The sequence below is a fragment of the Pongo pygmaeus genome, chromosome 5, assembly GCF_028885625.2.
Source record: "Pongo pygmaeus isolate AG05252 chromosome 5, NHGRI_mPonPyg2-v2.0_pri, whole genome shotgun sequence".
NCBI lineage: Eukaryota > Metazoa > Chordata > Mammalia > Primates > Hominidae > Pongo > Pongo pygmaeus.
The window spans coordinates 126,191,705-126,216,045 of NC_072378.2; the positions used below are offsets into that span (position 1 = coordinate 126,191,705).

The window sequence follows — 24,341 nt, forward strand, 5'->3', positions numbered from 1 at the left end:
TTTTGCCTGTCTGGACTTTTTAAGTAGTATTAAAAACAGAAATTCAAAGGAAAGATGTTTTATAAATTGGCTGATCAGTGTATGAAAGGTATACTGTAGTGATGTAAACACACCTCTTTCATATAAAGAATCCAAGGTTAAGAGCACAGCCTTTATTATTGTAACACTTATAACTTACATACTTCTAGATTTTGATATGAAAAAGTCATTTACAAAAGCTGGTGCCCACAACTTTGATTAATTTTTTAGTATGTACTAGGTACAAGTACTCCAAGTCACTAAAATGAAACTAATACTTGTTGATTCATCTATTTATGAATCAGCTCTTATCCTTGCAATATAAATAAAAACAACAGATCTGACTCAGCTGAAATCAACTTAATGAAAATGTCTAAGTCCAATTCTGATTGAGGAGAATGAGATCCTCATTACATGATTAGTTATTTAAAATCACAAAAGTTGAGACAGATTCACAATGAACAATCATGCATTAATTAAACCAATCCTTAAGCCAAATATCTTTTAAGTATAATATTTTCTATTCATATGAAATAGACATCTCAAGCTTAAAATGTTCCTCCTTCCCAGCCTGTTCCTTTTAGTCTTCCCCATCTTCATTAATGGCAACTCCAATCTTTCCGTTGCTCAGGGTGAAAATCTTGGAGTCATGCTTGAGTCCTGTCTCTCACACTTCATATCTAACCTATTAACAAACCTTGTTGGCAGTATCTTCCAAATATATTCAGAATTTGACCACTTCTCATCATTGCTATCACCTTGGCCAAGTTATCATCATCTCTTATCTAGATTGCAGGAGTAGCTTCCTCACTATCCCCCAGCTTTTGTCCTTTCCCACCCTATTGTCTCCTCTCAACACATTTACACATTGAACAAACAGAACATGTATGCTTGAGTGTTCTGTCAGACCCACAGATCCTAAACACTGCCCTCAGATACACACAAAAAGTTTTGGCACCGGGTTGTCCCCTTGAAGGGACCTGAAACAGAAATCAGTTCATTCTTTTCAGTGCCCTGTGTCTCTGCCTTTGCAGATACTCATCTTTCCTTGAATGTTGCTAGAAACTCTTGACTGGATTTCATGCCTCCAGATGCTCCCTTTCTAACACAGCCTCATCAGAGTTCTTCCTAAATTACTGACTAAATTACTAAATTGATCATGCAATTTTCTTATGAAAATCTCACCATTTACCCTGAAGATAATTTATCAGCCTTTTCAGCTTTGTTTCCTGCTCTTATACCAAAATGCTAGCCATTTTTACTACTACGACTAAACTGGGCACACCTTTGAAAATCTGTTTCCATTAAAGTTCAGGTTCAAATGTTTCCTAATCCATGAAGTCTTCACTGAAACTTCTCATCCCCAACCTCGGCAATATTGTTTCTTCAGCTTCATTTCATAGTATTTTGTTTATCTTCCTAGAATAAACCTTATACAATCTAGCCAAGATGTAGTAGGATATTTCTTGCCACTGGATTTTGAACTGTTTTGTGGCTGGGGGATTTATTTTTAAATTTGTCTTTGCATCTCCATTGCCTTAGCCTAGTGACTGACTCATATTCCTGGTAAGTAAATCTGTTGTCATCTCTTGAGTTCCTTAAAATGTTACCATAATTAACCAAGATCTGACTGAAGACCCTGATTTCAGGCAACTTTCAATCCAAAAATCAAGGGTATAACCTAGATGTCAGCTGGACCTTCCTGGCATTATGTCCTTCAGGTCAGTATCCATGATCAATATATAACTCAGTTGTGAAATGTCTTGAGTTTCCAAAGAATTCACCCACATTAGGTAGTTCAGGAATTTAATAGCCAAACTTTTACAGGGCTATATAGCTCCTGCCGTCTTCCTTGCTGTCTTCCTCTACTTCACTCCTTGCTTTTAGAACACGTTTCTCTTACTTTCTCATTAGACATGTTTTAACTTTCTCTGAAGCCCTAGTTCTAGCCAACATACCTAACCCATAGGAAATCACTTAACTTACGTAGGATTATTCTAGATATTTTCTCAGCTAAAGAGATTCTCTCAAGATTAGTTATTGGCTGGGTGCGGTGGCTCACGCTTGTAATCCCAGCACTTTGGGACGCTGAGGTGGTGGATCAGGAGGTCAAGAGATCAAGACCATCCTGGCCAACATGGTGAAACCCCATCTCTACTAAAAATACAAAAAATTAGCCGGGCATGGTGATGGCCGCCTGTAGTCCCAGCTACTCGGGAGGCTGAGGCAGGAAAATCGCTTGAACCCAGAAGGCGGAGGTTGTCATGAGCCGAGATTGCGCCACTGTACTCCAGCCTGGCAATGGAACAAGACTCCATCTCAAAACAACAACAACAACAACAACAACAGCAACAAAAAGATTATCAATCCAGCTAGCCTGGCAATGGAATGAGACTCCATCTCAAAACAACAACAACAACAGCAACAAAAAGATTATCAATCCAGCTAGTAAAAGAAGAAGATTTTCTTCTTGTTACATCTTCCTCTGAGAAAAATATTTGAAACACTTTGCAAATTTATCACATAAATTCACTCCTCAAAGGCAGTTAGAAGACAATAAAACATGCTATTTATCTGTGGTACCTGAGCCTCCTGGAATTCACAGCCCGTCCATCCATCCTCCTTTTCCTCAGACAGTTACTCTTAAACTTTCATGTGCTTCAGAACCACTTGGTGGGCTTCTTTAAAACACACTCCTAGACCTACTCCCAGAATTTCTGATTCAGCAGGTTTGGGAGTCGGGGAGGATTCTATATTTCTAAATGGCTTCCAGGTGATATTGATACTGCCTGTCCTAGGACCACACTTTGACAACTGCTGCAATAAGTAGTGCTTAAATTTGGCTGTACATAAAATCAACAACTGGGAAACTTTTAAAAATCTTTATGTCAAGGCCATACCCCAGCCAAATAAAATTTGAATCACAGGGGATAGATTCCAGGCCTCGGTACTTTTAAAAAACTCCTCAGGTAATTACAATGTGCAGCCAAGTTTGAGAACCTGTGCCCTATAGGATTAAGTACAATTCCTCTTTGGGCCTTGTTATGGTAGACTCTCAAGAAAATCTCTTTTATGGGACCTGAGACTATCTATACTATATACAATAATTTTCCTACTCATGGGAAGCAAATAGGAGCAAGAGATGAGGATTACTGGGAATTGTGGTTAAACAAGAATCTGTGTGATTTAACAAGCGTGTAGAAGATGACAGGCATACCTACTTTAAATGACTTGCCAGAAGCTTTTCTTTGTTTAGAAATCATGATTGCTTCTGATTTAAGGGAGGAAGGGAGGACAAAAGACGTGGTTCAAATGAGGCAAATGTGCTGTAACCTTTGTTACTTCTGGTTCACAAGTTCTGCCAAGGGAAGTAATAAATAGCATCCCATTCAAAGACTTATTGAGTCTCCAGCCTGTTTCCCTTCACATATTTTTCTATGCATAGAACCTGCTTTCCAGGTAGCAAATTAGAGGGCATAGTTTGTAACTAGGGCTTCAAGTTTGTTTTGGGGAGTCTTTAGACAAGAGGATGGGATCTACGTTTCTCTGCTTCTGGGGATCTTGTTGGAAATTTGACCTCAAGTAGCTGAGTCATATTTAAATCAACTCCAGCTGCTTAAGTCTGAATTGGTGCCTCAGAATTCCAACTCATACAGGCTTGTTTCCTTGGAGTAGGCAGTGTTGTTTCTCTCTTTTCCTAAATTATCTTCATTAAGATTGACAAGAGGGGAGACCCCTCTGGGACATCAAGAAATTCAAACCTCAGTAATGCTCTGCTACAGTAAAGTTTGTGCAATTCTTATATAACATATTCCAATAAAATTTTATTCTCCAAACTATTCAGAAGCCTCTTTTTACTAATTGCAAAAATCATAGTCTTAATACATATGAAGATAACTTTTCTCCCTCTTATTGGTGTACAAATCTCTATGGTTCTTTGTGATACCTAGACCCTTTTCAAGTGTTAGATGTTCAGCCTGAGATAGATGCATGGGCAGTTTTGATATTACATATGACCTCTGCTGCTGGGATCTGTTAACTTTCTATTCATTTCTCTGAGTGTGTCCTACTAGCCTCAATACTTAAGTGGCATATTAAAACCAAAACTCAAAATTCCCCTTTCCAATTTCTGATCCTTACTTCCCAGGAATGTCCTCTGATTTTTTAGTAACAGGCAGCCTATACCAGAGGCTTTAACGTTTGCACAATAGCTGTCTCACAGAAGGAGACAAGTTCTAAGATGTCTGCCCTAGAAAATGGAACATGGATGGAACTTTGGATCAGTTCCCAGAAGTCAGACTATGAACCTCCTTGCTCCTTACAGTACAAAAAAAAAAAAAAACCAAGTCTCTAGATGCTAGTTTGATCACCAAATTCCAAAGTTCTTATTCTCCTGCTGCTTCTTAACCACTCTTGTAAGCTCAAAAACTTTGAACAGGTCTGGCTGTGAGTCCCTCAAAGGCAGTTTCATTGATGTCACAGTAGTTCTACACTAACTCTAGTGGCCTGTGCAAGGTTAATCTCTACTTCTCCAGACAAGGTATCCAACAATTTAGATTCATGATGTAAATACTCTCCTGCTGGTTTCTGAGATGGAGATTTAGTATAGATTTAGTCCTGAACTGTAGCACAAAGGAGCTGGGTGAAAAATCAGGGACACCTGATTCCATTTGGGTTCTCCAGGCCTTGTAGTCTCATTTGTCTTTATATAGCATAATATTAATCCAGGCATGAAAATCAGCAATTCTTTGATATTCTCTATAAAGTTGCCCCATCAAAATTCCGTATTAATTTTGCTGAAGATTTGACAAGTTCTGGGGATGGGGCATATCAAGCACTGCACATCATTCCCCCAACATCTCATTGGTTTTCTGTCCCAACCTTGGCCTCTCTTCTCAAATAGTAAACAACTTTCTTTTCTTGTCTCAAAGTACTTTTACCCCCTTTTCTGAAGTTTTGGGGTCAAGAGACAGCTATGCTTCTGAGAGTCACTTAGCACAAGTGAACTTGAGACATATTCCTAACAAAAACAGATCTCTTGCTAACAAAAATTCTCATGTGATTTTCTTAAGAAAAATGTCAAGTGCCACTTATTGGCCCCATTCAATATGCCAGATGTTATATTCAACACTTTATGAACATTATTCCACTTAATCCTTGTAACAATCCTTTGCAGGAGGCAGTGTGTTTTTCCATTTTTAAAAGAAAACTCAAGCTCGGAGAGGTTAAGAGCATATACATGGTAAATGGTGGAAGTGAGGTTTGAATCTAATATTGACACCACAGCCTATGTTCTTAATCACTACCACTATGCATCAACTACGTTTCTGGCACATGCCGCTGGGGATATGCCAGATACATACTCTTTTGCACCTTGTACAACACCACAGAGGAATGCAAAAGAATTCTCAATAGGGCAAGGGGCTCAGTACTCTCAAAAGCAGAAATAGCCTGGAGGGAGGGCTTGAGCATGTAATTCTAGCACTTTGGGAGACTAGGGTGGGAGTATCCCCTGAGCCCAGGAGTTCAAGGTTACAGTGAGCTATGATTGCGCCACTGCACTCACCTGGGTGACAGAGCAAGATTGTCTTAAAAAAAAAAGTCACATATATACATAGAATATGCAATTAAAATATATTTTATAAACTATCTGCTATGAAATCTGTGCCAGTGTGAACTTTCTCCAAGTTTTAATTTATGGCTGGCTGTGGATTTAGTCCTGAGTCTAACAAATAACACAACCTAATAATTATTGCCTACTTTGAGGAAGACATTCTTTTGGTTTTTGTTAAGAATAGAGTGAACCATAAGAGATTATCTCAGACCTCAAGAGTTTATTATAATTGGGTTATAAGGCATGTGCTCTCGAAAAGTTGTTACATAAATACGAAAAGTATACTAAGTGTTAAATGACTGGTTCAACTAAATCAGTTCCCAAAGCTGTGCTGGTTAGACAAACCTACAAGGAAATGGTGAAATTTCAGTCCAGTTTTGAAGAACAGGTTTTGAAGGGCTGTAGAGAAAGCTGGAAGCACACTCCAAGTGGAAAGATCACTGGGAAATATACTGTCTTACTGTCACAGGCTGCTCCTGAAAACCACGCGTCCCCACTCACCAGCTACCAGCGCTGGGAGACCCCTAACCACCAGGCATTCGCAGGTGAGGAAGCCCCTCCCACAGCGGCCAGAGTTTCGGACTCGGAGCGCGAGAAACGACGGGATAGCGCCTGCCTCGCAGAGCTTCCGCTTCCGGCCCTTCAGGCTCTGTCTCAGTGGAGACTCGGCTTTGGGAGGGAGAAAGAGGTGGGACCTAGCGCCGGCCGCGCAGGCGCACGGTGGGCAGCTGCAATGGCGCTGTCGTGTACCCTTAACAGGTATCTGCTCCTCATGGCGCAGGAGCATCTGGAGTTCCGCCTGCCGGTGAGTTCGTAGCGCCCTCCGGAACTTCCGACGGAAGAGGACGCTGGAGTGGAGTGGGTGTGTGGGTGGAGGTGATCTGCATAGCCCGAGGAAGCTGGGATTCGGGGGTCTTCGCTGGTCAGCGCGGGTCACGCGTCCCCAGTCCTCGGGCGGGGTGAGCTTGGCGGAGGGTGTGTGTGAGAGAAGTCCGAGACCAAACCCCTCGGCCTGCTTAAACGTTTTCATTCATTCTTTTGCCCGTGTACCAAGTACTGGAATTAGGCAGGTGAATATGACCGGTCATCTCACTCCCGGAGCTCTTCGTCTAGCGGAGAATAGAGACAGCTAACAAATGCACAGGCTGGTGTTTTAAGTATTGGAATCTGCGGATCAAGCTCAGTGGAGGGGATGGTGGTGGGGGTTAGATGATGGAGAAGTTGAGAAGAGTGTTTTATTTATTCAAGAAACGTTTTCAGAATGCATGTAGTCGAAGATCGGTACGCTGGGCATATAACGATGATGTAAACAACCTCTGCCCTCTAGGAGCTTACTGTTTAGACTACGGGTTGAGCAGACACATAGGCGTAGAATGACAAAAGAGCGTCGGTAAGTGCAGTGATAGATGCACATGGAAATATGAGAGCACGTGGAAGGGAAATCTAATCTACCTGAGGGGTTGGGGATGTTGGCCTTTAAGAGGGCTTCCAGAGGAGATAACACTTGAAATAAAGGATGAATAGGAGTTAGAGGGCCAAGGAGATAAATCAGTAAATTAGAATTACAAGGTGTTCATTATTACTGGATCACTAGTTATGTGGCAGAGAGTGGTAAGAAGAGGGCAGGGGAAGTAGATAGAGGCCAGAAAATGAAAGCCTTGAATACCCTGGAGCTTGGAAGGGGGATTTATTGAAGAGCCTTAAATAAAAAAGTGACCACAAAATTAAATCAGTTTGACAACACTATGGAGGATGGATTTGAAAAGAATAAGACTTGAGCCAGAGATTAGGAGTCTCTCGGAATAGTCTTGTTAATAGATTAAGAAGGTCTGACCTAGGGCAAGGAGTAAGAGGATGCGATAGACTGGGAAAATATTTAGGCCATACAATCATTAAGGCTGAATTGATTGAATATGTGGGAAAGGGGCACCAGTCAGGTATGACCCCTGGGGTGTATATAGATAGGAGTGTCTCCATTTAAAATAGAGAACATAGGCAGATGTAAGATTTAAATTTTGTTTACACTGAATTTGATGTGCTTGTGTAACATCAACCTGAGATGACCAAGAGGCAGTGGATATATGAATATGCATAGAGTATGGCAGAGTGATCTGGACTAGTGATAAATATTTGGGAGTCTTCTTCATATGAAAACTAGGAGCGGGGATGAAATTACTCAAAGGATAAGGTCAAAAGAGCAGTGGGCCAAGTATAGATGCTTGGAAGCATTGATATTAAGGGAAAGTCGGAGGAGGCCATGAAGAAGATGGGCAAGTGCCAGAAGGATGTCAGACCGCAGAAATCAGAAGGGTAAAATTATAGGAGGCAGGGACAAATGGATAATGTCGAATGCAGTTGCTTTTTAGTGAGAAAAGAATGCAAAAATGTCATTGATAGTCTCAATTAGAAGATAATTAATTGGTGAATTTTGCTAAATCAGATATGTTGAGTTTTAGTAGGAGAAGCCAGGTGGCTTGCTTTAGTAATCACTGGAAAGTGAGGAAGGGGAGATAGGATAGACTGAGTGCCCTTAGCTAGAGCATAAGGGAAAGTAAGAAATTGGTTAACAGTTTGAGGAGGACCTAGGGTGAAAGGAGAATTCTCCCATGGAGAGAATGAGATTGAGCTTGAGTGTATTTGTAGGCTGATGGGAAGAGAAGGGATATAAGGGCATGGTGGCAGGGGTTCTTTTTTCAGTAGGAGGGGAGATTGGACAAGGAAAGTTAGGGTGGGTGTGGAGTAGTTGCCTGAGGGCCTGTATTGTAGGTAATGAATGGGTGGAAGTTATTTTTTGAGAGATGATGGGCCAGCCGTTGAATGGGGAAATAGAGACAAATAGTAAAACTTGAAATAGTCATTGAGACCAAAGGGGAGAGTTGACAAGGAAAAGTAAAACGATTGAGTGGAGAAGAGCATAGGTATTAGAGCAGTGCTGAAAACCAGCTGAAGGTGAAAGTCGTATATCTGTAATCATGCTAAGATTCTGTGATTTTCTTCAGTTGTGTTTGACTCATGGGCCTTAGGAGTCATGAAGGAAGACTGTGGCATTGATTCAGTATTAGTGTTTTGAGTTTCTGGGGGAAATAAATTTTTAATTAAGTCTTAATTGACAAAGGACATGCTCTGTTGGTGAAGAGGATTGGAAAGCCCCCTTCTGTGAGAAACAGAAACAGGCTTAAAGGCACAGAGGTGTGATTGGTTATGATAATTTGGAAGGCTTGGGGAGGAAGATTGAAGTAGTGGGCATTGAGGCCAGAAAGGTGGTAAGATCTAGATTTGCAAATGTTTTGACACCATTCTAAGGAGTTTGGATTTTTTTTTTTTTTTTTTTTTTTGAGAAAGAATCTGCTCTGTTGCCAGGCTGGAGTGCAGTGGCGCCATCTCGGCTCACTGCAAGCTCCGCCTCCCGATTCAAGTGATTCACCTGCCTCAGCCTCCCGAGTAGCTGGGACTACAGGCTTGCACCACCACGCCCAGCTAATTTTTGTATTTTTAGTAGAGACGGAGTTTCACCATGTTGGCCAGGATAGTCTCAATCTCTTGACCTTATGATCCACCCGCCTCATGCTGGGATTACAGGCATGAGCCACCGCACCTGGCCAGGAGCTTGGATTTTTAGATTTAGTGGGTAGCCACTGACTGTTTTTCATTTTAAGCCAGGAGGTGACAAGATCATTTGTGTTTTAGAAAGATAATTCTGAAGTACTAGAGAAAAGATACCACTTAGAGAATACTGGACCAGAACTAGAGAGGCTCAGGGGTGTGACTGTGTAAAGTAAGGCAATGCACTGACAATGGAGTGGTTAGACTGTGGTCTTCAGAATAACAACCTTAATACTTGGTGGTTTTTACTTGTTTTTTCTGTCATAAATTCTTCTTAGTGTATTACCCTTGTGCCAGTTTATTCTTCCAAAAACTCTGTTCTGTTTTACACCCTCATTCTTAAGATGAAAATCTTTAGTCAGGCATTCAAGGTCCACCACTGCATGGTTCTTTCCTTTGTGCTTTCACTGCCCACCTAGTCCTTAGTGCTGCCAGAACTGACTCATTATTCCCTGAATTCCTGCTTTCACCTTTGCTCCCCGTGCTCCCTTTAGTCTGGTTTGGGTCTTTCCCATTCTTTATTGATTTTTACATAGTAAGTATTCATTTAGAGTTAATCACATATTTATTTCTTTTAGCTTTATATATTTTACATGATTATTTTTCAGATCCGCAGTTTCCTTTTTGTAGTTTTTCCTCCTCTGCCAAAATTATTTTTTTCTTCAATCCCCTTCAATGTAGAAAGCGTAGTTATGTTAAAGTACATGATAAAAGGGATCCTGTGGGTCTGTTTCTATTGTTTCTTTTGGTTCTCTTTAATATAGTGTGCTGGGCTATTTTTTAAATATATGCCAGATGCCGTATTTGAAAATTTATTTGAAAAAATAATTTGAGGGCTGGGATGATGTACATCCTTTTGAAGAAGATAAGAACCCATAGGAGCATGAGGAATCTAGGATGGGTTTAACTCATTTTCAGGTGTTAAGCCCTGTTTGTGTTCTGATTCCCATGTACTCACAGAGTGTAGCTTTTTGACATCCTAGTGTAAATTAGGTGGTTCATCAAGTATCCTTTTCTCCCCCTGGGTGGCCCTTTCTCTTTTTTTCCCTTTCTATTGGTCACTCAGAAGGGCTGTTCACTCTTGCCGCTGTTTTTGGATTTGTAAATGTCTCAGTGAAAAAGTGGCTCCACCTTGGAATTTTTGTCCTCTCTTGGATGTTGGTTTGGTAATTTTTGTTATCTTTCTATGCCTTCAATTAGATGGCCAGCTTTTCTAGTTCTTTTCTGCAGGAGGCTTAATCTGAATTACCTCTTTTGCCATCCCTGGAAGTTGAATTTCTCTGTCATTGGGTTAGATTTTTTTCAGGGATTAAGGCAGTTTCCATGAAACTTTACTTCTCAAACTGAAGTAATCTTTTACTCTCTTGTACTCTAATACTTTTTTGCTTTTACCTGTTTAAGAACATGTACTGTTTTTTACACTTTACATTTCAGTTGTGAGGTGGTTTTGTTAGTTCTACTAGACCGCAATTTCCCTAAGATAAATGTGTGTGTATTTTTACATAGATCAGGGACTTGCACATATTAGTTGCTTAAAAAAATTTTTTGGGGGTCCGGGCGCAGTGGCTTAGTCCTGTAATTCCAGTACTTTGGGAGGCTGAGGTGGGCAGATCACGAGGTCAGGAGTTCGAGACCAGTCTGGCCAACATAGTGAAACCCCATCTCTACTAAAAATACAAAAAATTAGCCAGATGTGTGGTGTGCGCCTGTAATCCCAGCTACCCGGGAGGCTGAGGCAGGAAAATCGCATGAACCTGGGAGGTGGAGGTTGCAGTGAGCCGAGATCACACCATTGCACTCCAGCCTGGGTGACAGTGTGAGACTCCATCTCAAAAACAGAAAAAAAAAATTTTTTTTGGAGACAGTTCTCTCTCTGTTGTCCAGGCTACAGTGCAGTGGTGTGACCGTGGCTCACTGCAGCCTCAAAGACCCAAGTTAAGCCATCCTCCCACCTTAGCTTCCTGAGTAGCTGGGGCTACAGGTGTACCACTATGTCTGGCTTATTTTTTTATTTTTATTTTTGTAGAGCCAGGTGTTGATCAGAGGCTGAGTGTTGGTGCGAGGGGGTGGGATTGAGATGGGGTCATGGGAGCTCTCACTGTGTTGCCAGGGTTGGTCTCAGACTCCCGGTCTCAAGTTATCTCTTTGCCTCGGCTTCCCAAAATGCTGGGATTGCAGGTGGAGCTGCAACACCTGGCTGCTTAAAATATTAAAATCAGTGATATAGAATCTCTTCTGGGAAAGGCAATCCAAAGGACAGTCTATACTTTTGGGCCCATCTACTACATTAGAACTGATAAACAAGGAAGCTATAATGAATGGCTGCTTTTATGAATTAAAATGAGAGATCAGGAATATAAGCGTGGTCCAGTTTTACCTCTGATAGAGTTAATCAGGGCCAAGTATAGTTGGCAGCTACTTAATGTAGTACTTATTGTACTAAATAACGTTTACTAAAGTTCAAACTCCTGGGTTTTATTGCTTGTCCTGAAGCAACCTTTTAAATGGATGAAAAAGCAAGTAGCTGAAATAATAGAAAAGCTCATGGAATTAATGCATCACACATGCCCCAGATCATGCTACATTTTTATATCCAATGTTCAATATAAATTATTTTTTATTCCTAATGTAGAAAGAGTCTCAACTGGAAAGTTGAATTTGCCATAAGATTAATGAACATTTTGTGTTTTGCTTTTTCCAAGTAGGTTGATGAAGTAGTTTAAACATGTTTTGCTTTTCAATTTGAAACTTGGGTTATCATATTTATTCTCAGTTTTAGGTGGCTGCTTAAGTTTTGGGTGGCAGAGATAATGCTATGCCATAAAACTTTAATCTTTTACTTTTTTTCCTCACCTAACTCTTAGGATCTTTGTGTTTTAGCTTGTTGCAGCTTTTTAACAGTATATTCCAGGAGCAGCAAACTTCGGTGTTTTAACTTGGTTGTAGTTGGATGTTTTAAATGTAAAACTGACTTTACAATGTGCTTTAATATAGAACAAACAACAGTCATGCAAGATCAAGTAATTTAATCTATAACTTTATTTTTTTTCTTTTAAGTGCTATAACTCTATCAGTCTTGGTTGACTTCTTGAGCCACTGGACTTCTAGGACAGTTATCAGGGTCCTCATCATTTTGATTCCCTTAATAACTGCCTAGGTTCTATGCTTCTCTCTTTATAGTTCACCTAACCTGATGCGGTAGCTATGATTCCTGTTTTACATTTGAGGGAACTAAAAGTTGGAGGATTTAAGATTCTTGTATAAAGCCACATCGCTAGTATTTGGAAGAGCTGATAATCAGATTATGGTCTATTTAACTTCTAAGTCTCATGATATCTCCTATTCAGATTTGTGTTTTCCTTGTTGCAAAATAGCCTTTGGGCTTCCTTCACTGATTTATCAGTAGTCTGTGATAGTTCTTGGTCGATCCATCTGATTGGATTGAATTCAGCCCCTTCTAACACTGAATTTTAAAAAATGATTTGTTGCATAGACAAAGAAAAAATAGAAGTGGCACTAGTAGCTTGAACTTCTCATTCTTTTTGGTGTTGGAGTGGGGGACTTCCTGGTCTGGGTATATTTTCCCTTTTGATGGCTGTGGGCTTGGTGTTAAAGGCTCTTCCTTCTGATTGGGAGGAAAGGGAATAGTAGGAAGCCAGCAGTGGGACACTTACCTCTCATTAGGTTCCATCTTCCGTAAGACCTATATGGAAGAGTGTGATTCTACTTGTTTTATGTGATTTAAGGAGATAACTTGTTAGTCATACAAATTATAAAATTTGTATAATTATTTGGGTTTATCAGTACAAAGTGATTGCTTCAAAGAATATAAACACTATCTGGACAGATTTCAACTTTGCATGAATGAAGCTTTTAAAGTATCTATTATGTTAGTTCTTTTTCTAGTTCTGTAACTTCATGCAGAAAGAAGATGAGATAGTTATTTGTGCTTAATGAATACATAGTGGTATGCCCTGGCTGATTATTTTTTTCTTTTCCAAACATCTTCAAATCATCTGATTTTCAGTTTAACTTTATTCATCAATTGTCAGTCTTACTAATCTGCACTTTGTGTGATCTGTTTTTTTCCTTTTCAAAATCAGGGAATTTTTTGATCAAGTGTTTCCTAACTCTTCTGTTGTTGAAAATTTCTCAGAAATTACTTACCTGTGGTTTTTACTATTAGATTTTTTCTGAACCCTTAACTGTAATTGTCTGATGTTGAAGCTTAGATGCCTCAGTTACATCATCAGCCTACTCTTATTTTTTAGTCATGTAATACCTGTCTCCCTTAGTACATTTTTAGTTCCTTTTGTTAAAATATATTTTCTCTATAATATTTTCAATACAGGAAATAAAGTCTTTGCTTTCGCTTTTTGGAGGTCAGTTTGGCAGCAGTCAAGAAACTTATGGAAAGGTAAGTTAAATTTTCATTAGACCATATGGAGTATATTTAGAAATAGAGCCTTGGGTTTGAAGAGAAGAAGTGCATATCTTAAATTTATATTTGTATGGTTACTTGTATCTGTTTTGAGAGGCAGTGGAATAAAGAGGATATTTTGGGAAAATTTGCGGTTTTGTTAAGTAATTTAGATTTATTTCTAGTATTTTATTTGTTTTAAATTTTTAGTCAACAGTTGTGTCATAATTTGTATCTGTCCTTTCACCTAAAAAAGGGCTGTGCTTCATTGGTGAGCTGTGTTTAGAATTCGAATTTAGAATTTAGCAGGATGTTGGGCTTGTGTTGAGAATCATTTTAAAATTTCAAATTATGCATTGTATAAGACTGTGAATTTATGAGCTTTGTATTTTGCATAAAACTATAGTTTATCAGTGTTTGACAGAAGTTTGGAAAATAGAAAAAATAATTTGTAGTTCCTCCTTGACATGACTTATAATTTGGGGTGCTGCCTTCCAGTCTTTTTTTTTTCATGTACTTTTTTTTCCCTATTGTAATTCTACTTCTGCAGCCTGTGTTTCTCACCTGATAGTGTCAATATAGGCCTAAGTTGTTACTTGGCCTTTATCTCTAACATAGCTACATAATATTTTTCGTTGACTAGCTCTACCATAATTAACCATTTCATTTTATTCAGGTTGCTTTAAAAATTTTCTCAATAAAAGTAATACTAAGATGAAAATATTTTTTCTTGTTTGGATTATTTTGAATTTTTTTGTTGGGTAGGGTAAATATTGGAAGGAAAAAAACGGGGTATATACCCAAAGTAATGTAAGTCATTCTATTATAAAGATACATGCATGCATATGTTCATTGCAGCACTATTCACAATAGCAAAGCATAGAATCAACCTAAATGCCATCAATGATAGACTGGATAATGAAAATGTACATATACACCATGGAAGCCATAAAAAGGAACGAGATCATGCATTACTGTGCAGCCATAAAAAGGAACGAGATCATGTCCTTTGCAGGGACATGGATAGAATTGGAAGCCATTATCCTCAGCAAACTAATGCAGGAACAGAAAACCAAACACCACGTATTCTCACTTATAAGTGGGAGCTGAATGATAAGAACATATGGACATGTCCACGGAAACAACACACACTGGAGCCTGTTGGGGGTGGTGGAGTCTGGGGAAGGAGAGCATCAGGAAGAATAGCTAATGGATGCTGGGCTTAATACCTAGGCGATGGGATGATCTGTGCAGCATACCACCATGGCACACGTTTACCTATGCAACAAACCTGCACATCCTGCCCAGGTTTCCCTGAACTTAAAAGTTGAAGAAAAAAGAAAAAAGCTAGGTGTGACAGGAAGGATTTCCTGCAAAAGATGAAGGAGCTTAAGTTGAAAGTCCTGTAGTGTTGGACTTTTATTCCTGAATGACTTTCACTTATTGAGGGGAGGAGGAAAGGAAGGAGAGTGCAGGTATAATTGGCTAAGGGTGATGAAATGAGGTCAGGATCCTTTTGGATTTTGCTATGTTCTGGCAAGAGGTTATCTGGGTGCAGCTTACCAGTGCCTGTAATCTTGGGTGTTGGGATAGAGGATTGGGAAAACACCCCTGATGCACTTGGAGCTTTTTTCCCCTAGACAAAATATAAAATAGTAAAAGCTAATGAGAATTTAATAATGTACCTCATGATTTTCTATCATAGTTGTTTCAAAGGGCCCCTCCTTCACCCTCAGATGGCCACACCTACCTAGAAAAAGGTCTCATTTAGCAACTAAGAAATACATTACTTAGAAATTAAAAATAAAATAGCTGTATTATAAGGGATGATTAGCCATGATGAATTTCAAGATTATACTTTGGGACATAATATGCATTAATTCCTTTCATAAAGCTACATAAAAGGGCAGATACAAAATTAATGTTTCATTTGAGGATATATTCGTTTATAGGGTCATTATAAAAATGTTTTTACTATATTATTCTAATTTAGTTTTTTACTATTGGAACGATTTTTATTTTGGTTACAGTCAGATCAGATATTCTTACATGAAAGTAGCAAATAGGCACTTCCCCTTATTGACTTATTGAATAAAAGCATATGAGGCCATGTAGCCACTTAGAATTAAGTTGCATATTGTTATTTCTTTTAGTCACCATTTTGGATTCTTAGCATTCCCTCTGAAGATATTGCAAGAAATTTAATGAAACGGACAGTGTGTGCCAAGTAAGAGAAACTTATGTTCTCCTGCATGAATATACTGGTACTTTTCATAACCACTCAGTCCTGTTTTTTGCTCTATTGGCATAAAGTAGTGTGAAGGCTCAGTTTAGCTTGCAGTTACATACAACTGCCACTGGGTGGTGGTGGGGGACCAGAGGAGGATTACCTGCCGAAACCAAGGATGAAAGAATCTCTGGGGAAATGTAGACACATTTGTTTTAGAATAATTTTTTAAAACTTCCATATTATGCAGGAGTATAGTATGACATATAAACACTATGTTCTTACGCAGGATAGATGCCACATGTAATTATAACCAAAGTGCTGAAAATCCAAAAATCCTTTTTTCGTAGATGGTTTTTAATTGGATGAGCAGATTAGTGAAGTGTAAAGTAACAAAAAGTGAGGACTGCCATGAGATATGTTTTAGTGTTTCAGTTGGTAGAGAAAAGAATTATGAGTATCAAGTCTTGGTATAAATTAATGTAATGATGCTGTTCATTGTTTATATTCAGTGTTTCTAGACTTTATCATTGGCATCCACTCTTTTTTTCTTTTCTTTCATTTCTTTTTTCTTTGTACTATTGGAAAATTTTCTGTCATCAGATTTGAAAATTAAACTGTATTTTTAACTAGCATCTTAAATATCAAACAGCTTGTGTTATCTTTAAGCTGCTTTTTCTTCCTGAACATTTTGGCAGATTGCTGAAAACTTTCTGTAGAAATTATATTTGCTAATGCAGTGCAAATAAAAATTTACATATATCTAGTTTTATTAACATGGTTAGCAATGTTTTATATCATCATATGTAATTGTTGTATTATGGAATTGGATACAACCCAATATTTAGTTAACTTCATCCTATTGAGAACTACCTGCAGCCTTTAATCTTTTACAGTGAAGCTTGTTAACAGGCCTTATGAAATAAAAATGACTAGAAAACAGAAACATAACTTTTAAAAAACTCTTTTTGAATAATTGCTTTTTAGGTTTAAAATAGCCACTGGAGTACTAAGAACTTGTATGCTTCTTTCATAACTGTTCTAATTAATATATTTGATTAATGGTACAATTAACAATTGTATAATATGATTTTTAATTGCTTTTTATTATCTATATATTTTGTGCAGCTGAGGTATACCTTAAGTGATAGCTAAGTGAGATTAATATTCTTGTAGAGCCTTTTCTCTGTAAATTCAGTAGAAAAGGAAGAAATCATTTGCAAAGGAAAAAAATTACAATTTAACTATATCAGAATGAAGATAGACTTTTATAAAAGCATAGATTCAAAACCAACTTAAATTCAAATTTTTCTGTGTTAGAAGGGATTGAAAGTTAATTTATTATTAACATGAAATATTTTGAGCATACGACAAAAAGGTGAAAAATATAACAAGTACCTAGGAATATGCCGTATTAGATCTCAACATTTTGGGTAGCTTAGTTACTAAACTTGTGTGTGTGTGTCCATACGTGCGCACACGCATGCATGACAGAGTCTCACTCTGTTGTCCATGCTGGAGTGGGGTGACATGATCTTGGCTCATTTTAGTTTCAAATTCCAGGGCTCAGGTGATCCTCCCACCTCAGCCTCCCAAGTAGCTGGGGCTACGGGTGTGTGCCACCATGCCTGGCCAATTTTTTGCCTTTTTTGTAGAGACAAGGTTTTACTATGTTGCCCAGGCTGGTCTTGAACTCCTGGGCTCCCGTGTTCCACCCACCGCAGCCTCCCAAAATGCTGGGATTACAGGCATTAACCACTGTGCCTGGCCAGCTAAATGTTAATAACATTTTTATTTGGTCATTAGTCTTTTTGTATTATGGAGAAGACATGGGGAATAATTGGCTTTTCTGCAGCTTTTTACCCATTTATCTAAAATAACTGATTCATTTATACTTTGCAAAACATAGGCAATAATCAGTGGAGTGTGCATAAAGAACTAGTAAAATGACTGTACGTATTCCTGTGTGAACTAAGTTCTTTACTGAGGTTAGTACCAATCATTTATTTCCTAGGTCTATATTTGAACTATGGGGTCATGGACAATCTCCTGAGGAGCTGTACAGTTCTCTTAAGAATTACCCTGTGGAGAAGATGGTGCGTAGTAAAATGTGGTTTTATATAGGCATGCGTGCAGATTCTGTAGAATTAAAATGCTCAAAAAACTGATTTCCTTTTATTTTAGGTTCCATTTCTACATTCGGACTCTACATATAAAATAAAGATTCACACTTTTAATAAGACATTGACACAAGAAGAGAAAATCAAGCGAATAGATGTAAGTAAATTTAGCAAAGCAAAAAACCTACATGATGAATGCAGTCTAGCCATTGTTGATATATAGGAATACCTAATGTCTGTGAAGTGTTTATTTTGTACCACATTTTGTGCTAAGTGCTTTTCATGTTTTATTTAATGTGGACTCCAGGCTTACAAGGTAATGTTATTAGATAAGTGCCATTTTTCATTGTGAATTATTATAAGACATTAGCATTTCTTTTGTTTCCTTTAGGCACTTGAATTTCTGCCATTTGAAGGAAAAGTGAATTTAAAGAAACCACAACATGTATTCTCTGTTTTGGAGGATTATGGTTTGGACCCAAACTGCATCCCTGAGAATCCACATAATATTTATTTTGGTAGATGGGTGAGCAAGTGTTCTTTCTACCTATGTCAGTTTGTTGTTTTGAAAGCTACATACTAGGCCTTTTGTTGACTTGTATGTAGAACTTTAAAGCAGCTAAAGAGTCAGAACTACTGAATGGATTAAAATTGGTGAAGAGTATGTGATTATGTTTTGTTTTGTGTTTTCCCAGAGATTCTTAAATGAAGTGCAAGAGGCTTGTTAGATATAGGGAGGAGTTGGTATACCTGGAAATGTTAAAACAAGACTTACCAGAACATCTGGACTGTTTTTTTTGTTTGTTTGTTCCTTTTTTTTTTTTTTTATAAAGCAGAGAAAACAGAGTGCTGTGGTAGTTGAGGAATCTCATTTGTGGAGATTTCCAGTCTGGGCCTTCCATTCCAAAAGAAATGGAATTACTGTAAAGCAGTTCTGCCGACTTCTCTGAGGCTTTAAGTGGGTGATTGGAAGCTGTGAGTGGAAGTTGTGACTTATGTTAGAGATTATTGTTATGTAGGAGAACAAAGAAATGGGCATACCTTAACACCTACCTCTGGAATAATTGCATTCAAATGCAGTTCATACTTGTTTTGAAAAGACAAAGTAAATGGAATGACATTAAGAAAAGGCTTTGTTCATAACTACCTCAATTACATTATTTTAGATAAATAAGTTTAGAGCAGTAATAAGTGGAAAGAAGTTCTTATCAGCAAAATACAGTGGTCTTATTGTGAGTGATTATCTTGTCTGTTCTGTATGGCTATACTAACATGAGAAATATCTCTGATTTAGATTGCAGATGGACAGAGAGAGCTTATTGAGTCATACAGTGTCAAAAAGAGACACTTTATTGGAAATACAAGTATGGATGCTGGTTTGTCATTCATTATGGCTAACCATGGAAAAGTGAAAGAAAACGATATTGTCTTTGATCCATTTGTTGGAACAGGTATTTTTATTTAACTTTTAAGCTAGTGTAGAGATGTTGCTTATTAATGAAGGTCATGGTAATATTTTTGCTAAAAGAGTAAATGGATAATCTTTTAATTGTGTTTGGATAGTGGCCAAGAGACAACCACATACTTGTGTAATAGCTAGTATTTAACACTTTTGCCACTTCAAAGATGATGCTGATAGGATTATGGGTTTTATTCCAGATAAACCACTAGGGGGGAGCATCCATCTAATTTTTTTGTAGCAGAAAAGCTTGCAATACCATACATTGTAGAAATGTTGTAAAGCTATATAGTTTATTTAAATAGGAAAACTCTTGGTGCAAGAAAGACTTGAATGACAAGATCAAAAAAAGTATTCATCCAGTTTAAATGTATTCACACAGTTTAAATTCATAACTGTATATGTGGATGGAGAAAAATAGTTAATATATCCTATCTTTGAGTTGGTTTGTGGAGGTTTATAAGTAAGTGTGAAATAAGAAAACTGTCAAAGTATCAGTGGGCTAGATAGCCTAGTCGCTGTGGCAGTGACCTTGGTTTTTTGTGCATATGATTGGGATAATTTTTTATGGAAGTCCTAAAACTCCATCTGACTCTGTGCAGACTTTTTCCTACTTCCACTCAATTTTGCTGGATCTTGCCCATACCCAGCAAATACTTGTATTTAAATTTGTTTGACCAAACTCATTATGGCTCAGTTTGTGGTTGGAGCCTATCCCTGTAGCCATCTTTCCCCTTGGGCAGTGATGATGCAGAGCTAACGTTTATTGAATAGTAAATGTATCAGGTACTATGCTATGCATTCTGATGCTACTATGTAGTTTAATTCTTACAACAACTAACATGGAGATACTTTAAAAATTTGCTTGAGGAAATTATGGCAGAGAGAAAGGTGAAGTGACTTGGCCAAGGTTATACAGTATATTGGTTTCATAGGATTCAAACTCAAGCAGTCCAACTCCAGAGCTCATGCCCTTAACTTCGAGCTGCCTCTCTCTGCATTGGGATCTGCTAACCAGCTATTACACCATGTACTATCTTAAGGAATATGACCACATATGCTTAGGAATAAGTAGTATCAAGGTCAATAAATTTCTAATTGATGGAATAACTTTCTCTGTTTATTGTTGAGTTAATTCACTAGTGAGTCTTTCTTCTCTGCCAGTTTCTCCATATCACCTACCCTTAGCATACTCTATATTCTTTTCTTCCCCACTCTCATTATCCTAAGTAACTCACCCCAAATTTTAAACTTTTTATTGGAAATAATATCAAACTTTCAGAAAAGCTACAAGAATAAAAGTAGGACAAAGAACATGCATGTATCCTTAACTTAGTTTAAGCTGTTGTTAACATTTGGCCTCATTTGCTTTATCATTTGTTCTATTTGTTTATATTTACATAATCTTTTCTTTCCTGCATCATTTGAAAGTTGTATCCATCACATTCCTTTACCCTTCAAGTAATTATTTCTCAAGAATAAGGATATATTCTTCTACATAACCACAGTACTGTTTTCAATGTTAATAGATGTATTAATACAGTACTTTGATATTCATATTCCAGTCTTGCCAGTTGACCCAGTAATATTAATATTTTTGACAGCATCCTTTTCCCTTTCCTGGCTAGGATGAGGTATTCTATTTTGTTGTTAATATTTCTTTGATGTCTTTGATTTGGAACACAGCCAAAGTCTTTTTTTTCTTTTATGAAATTTGCACTTTTCAAGATGCTATTTCTCTTCCCTTTATTTTTTATCTAATTTTTCCTCATTTTGGGTTGTTTGATGTCTCCTCAAGATTAGGATTAGATTATACATTCCCAGCTGGACCACTACATCAGTGACTTTTGTGGCCTTCCCAGGGGTGTGTACATGATGGCATTCTGCCCTGCATTGGTATTGGTAATTTTTGATCACGTGTTCTAGGTTGTGTTTGATTTTTTTCCATTCATAATCATAAACAGTAAAATTACTGGTGGTTTTGTTTTATTTTATTTTTTTTCTTGCTATTAAGCAATCTGTGGAGAGACACATTAAGACCGTGTAGTATTCTATTCCTTATCCAGTCTCCTCTCACCACTCAGGTCGTCAGGTTTAGTAGCCGTTGATAATTCTTTCCTGAACCAGTTTTTACTTTGATGGTTTCAAAGGGATGATTTTCCAACTCCAGTGCTCCCTCCACAGTTACAAGTCAACATTCATTATTCTACTGTAAGCAAAAGCCCTTTCCTCTCTTCTATGTATTTGTTTTTCTATTTGTTATTAATATGAACTAGTGGGTTCTCCTTTTTAACCCCGATGGTCTATAATTCATTATATTTCTTAATTTTCTTAATTACTTTTGTTCCTCAAATTGTGATTTGCCCAGTGAGAGCTCTTTCACATTGAATCTGTCTTTGTGACATGTTCCTATCCTTTTTTCTTTGGAGTACTTCCTTCCTTTCTCTTCTATTTGTTCAAGCTCTGGTATCAGTCATTTCTCCAAGGAATTTTTGTTTCTTTTAGCAGGGAAATGAAATCTGGATTATAGATCCTTTCAGTGGACAAACTAGAATATATATATGCATATATACACAATATGCGTGTAAGTGAATGTGCAGATATACATGTATATATTCCTATATACTGTGCGTATGCACATACACGTGCATATACATATTTTAGACACTGTGAATTTGCACATATACTACAAATTGCAGTCAATCCTTACAGATTTCCTTTTGACTACCCTATTCTGTGTTTATGTGCACCTTTTTGCACAGTGAGAACCCTGATTCCTATCTACATCAATACATTTACTCTTTTCCTCATTCCTATATCTGAAATGGTTTCACAGTTGTTTTGCTTATGCCACTTAAAAAATCCCGTGAATAAGAGTTCAGGATGTGTTTTCAGTTCTTTACCCTAAGGGGCAGTAAAGTCAAATACTGTACCTGCTTTTTCCCTTTTCATTTAAAATTCATTTGGGTTCATTTGTTCCAGTTTGCCCTCTGTTTTAGGTTTTTACCTCCCATCCCTCACTCCTTATTGATTTACTTTTATTTTCAAATATGTATAAGATGAACTTGCTTCCAAAAGTCAGAACTACACAAGAAGTGGTACTCAGAGAGGTGTCACTTTACCTTTATAACGCTTCCAGCCTGTTCTCCCACCTATCCTAGGTGACTGACTTCATTGTTTTCTAGTTGATTCTTCCAGTTTCTTTTTGTAATGATAATACATTCTCTTATTCATAATGGAATATATACATTTTCTTATTTTCACTACTTTCTTACACAAAAGGTATCATACTGTGTGTGTTGGTTTTAACTTTGCTTTTTTCACTGAACGGTATTTCCTGGAAATCACTTCCTGTTAGTTGGTGGAGCTTATCTTTATTCTTTTTTAGTTTTGCTTCATGAGTGTATGTACCATAATTTATTCAAACAATCTCCTATAGTTGGACATCGGTAGTTTTCAGTATTTTACAGTTACAAATAATGCTTGAAATGACTAATACCTTTGTAATGTTGGAGATGTAGCTCTAAGGCAAGCTTATCCAACCCGCAGCCCATGGACCACATGTGGCCCAGATGGCTTTGAATGTGGCCTGACACAAACTTGTAAAGTTTCTTAAAACAGTATGAGAATTTTTGCAATTTTTTTTAAGCTTATCAGCTATCATTAGTGTTAGTGTATTTTATGTACAGCCCGAGACAATTCTTCTTCCAATGTGGCCCAGGAAAGCCAAAAGATTGGACCCCCCTGTCCTAGGGTAAATTCTTACAAGTAGGATTTCTGGGTTGAAGAGTGTGTGCATATGCAGTTTCATTAGATATTGCCAAATTTGTCTCCATTATACTATTTTGGATTCCTACCAACAGTTGTAGGAGAGTCCCTGTTTTTCCACAGTCTCACCAGCAGAGTATATTTCAGGCTTTTGAAGTTTTGCTTGTTCCGTTGGGTAAAAAATGGTATCTCAATGTTGTGTTAATTTGTATGTCTGTGGTTACGAATGAAGTATCACAACGTTTTATATTTTAAGGGCCATTATGACTTTCTTTGATTTGTCTTTTTTTGTCTTTTGCCCATTTTTTGATAGCATTTTTGGTCTCTTTCCCTGATTTTTCAAGGTCCTTTGTAAGCTTGGGATACAACCCCCTCACACTCCCCCTCTTTTTCTGTGATGTGTGTTGCAGTATTTTTCCCTTAGCTTGTCATTTGTCTTTTGACTTTGCTACTAATTGATTTTTGCCATGCAAAAGTTTTCCCCACACTCAAGTTATAGAGGAATTCATTTGTGTTTTCTTCTAGTACTTTTGTAGTTTTACGTTTTTTCTTTTTAGATCTCTGGTTCATTTGGAGATTATTCTCTGGTATGATGTGAAGAATAGATTTAATTTATCTTTTTCCAAATGCTAAAGCTTTTATTCTTAATCTTGTTCTTGGACTTTAAAAACTTTTTTTGTCAATTGAGAATAATTCTTTTAGATATATACATGTACAAAATGATTAATATATATACATACACATAGACTAGACCACAGAGTTAAAAAATATGGTTGCCAGTATGGGTAATATTTTTTTGTTGAGTAGATGAGGCTAGATTTTGAAATTATCTTCACAGCTGTCAATATATGGACCATTCATAGTGTGTTCAGGGGCAAGGAGACCTGCTTCTGTTTGCTTTAGGGCAGCTCCTCACAGTGGGTAGTATATTTGGAACATCTGACTGTTCATATAGGACAATTAATAGAAAATCAGAAGAGGATCTTTGCAAAGGTGCTGCTGAAATATATTTTCATAATTTGTGTTTGTAGTTTAAGTATAGCTTTAGGACCTCAGTCAATTTTTGGTGCTTTTGTTTTGAAACATAATAACCAATAATTGTGAATAGACAC

At 37.6% G+C, this 24,341-nt stretch overlaps 1 protein-coding gene across 9 annotated transcripts in view; it reads left to right on the plus strand.

Annotated features, from left to right (window-relative positions):
* Positions 1–6,259: 6,259 nt before the first annotated feature.
* TRMT11 (tRNA methyltransferase 11 homolog) overlaps positions 6,260–24,341 on the plus strand; it is a 117,812-nt gene continuing 99,730 nt past the window's right edge. For 3 of the 9 annotated variants that reach the window (XR_010126776.1, XR_010126774.1, XR_010126775.1), the window contains exons 1-7: positions 6,287–6,437; positions 13,587–13,652; positions 15,809–15,882; positions 17,897–17,978; positions 18,067–18,159; positions 18,394–18,528; positions 19,297–19,453. Coding sequence is in view for 5 of the 9 variants with exons in the window: in XM_054491375.2 (XP_054347350.1) it covers positions 6,366–6,437; positions 13,587–13,652; positions 15,809–15,882; positions 17,897–17,978; positions 18,067–18,159; positions 18,394–18,528; positions 19,297–19,453 (679 nt within the window). In the remaining 4 variants the exon portion in view is untranslated. Of the gene's footprint in view, positions 6,438–6,492; positions 6,592–13,586; positions 13,653–15,808; positions 15,883–17,896; positions 17,979–18,066; positions 18,160–18,393; positions 18,529–19,296; positions 19,454–24,341 lie in introns of those variants that run through there. The other 6 variants (XM_054491375.2, XM_054491376.2, XM_063666561.1 and 3 more) reach the window with 6 other exon arrangements.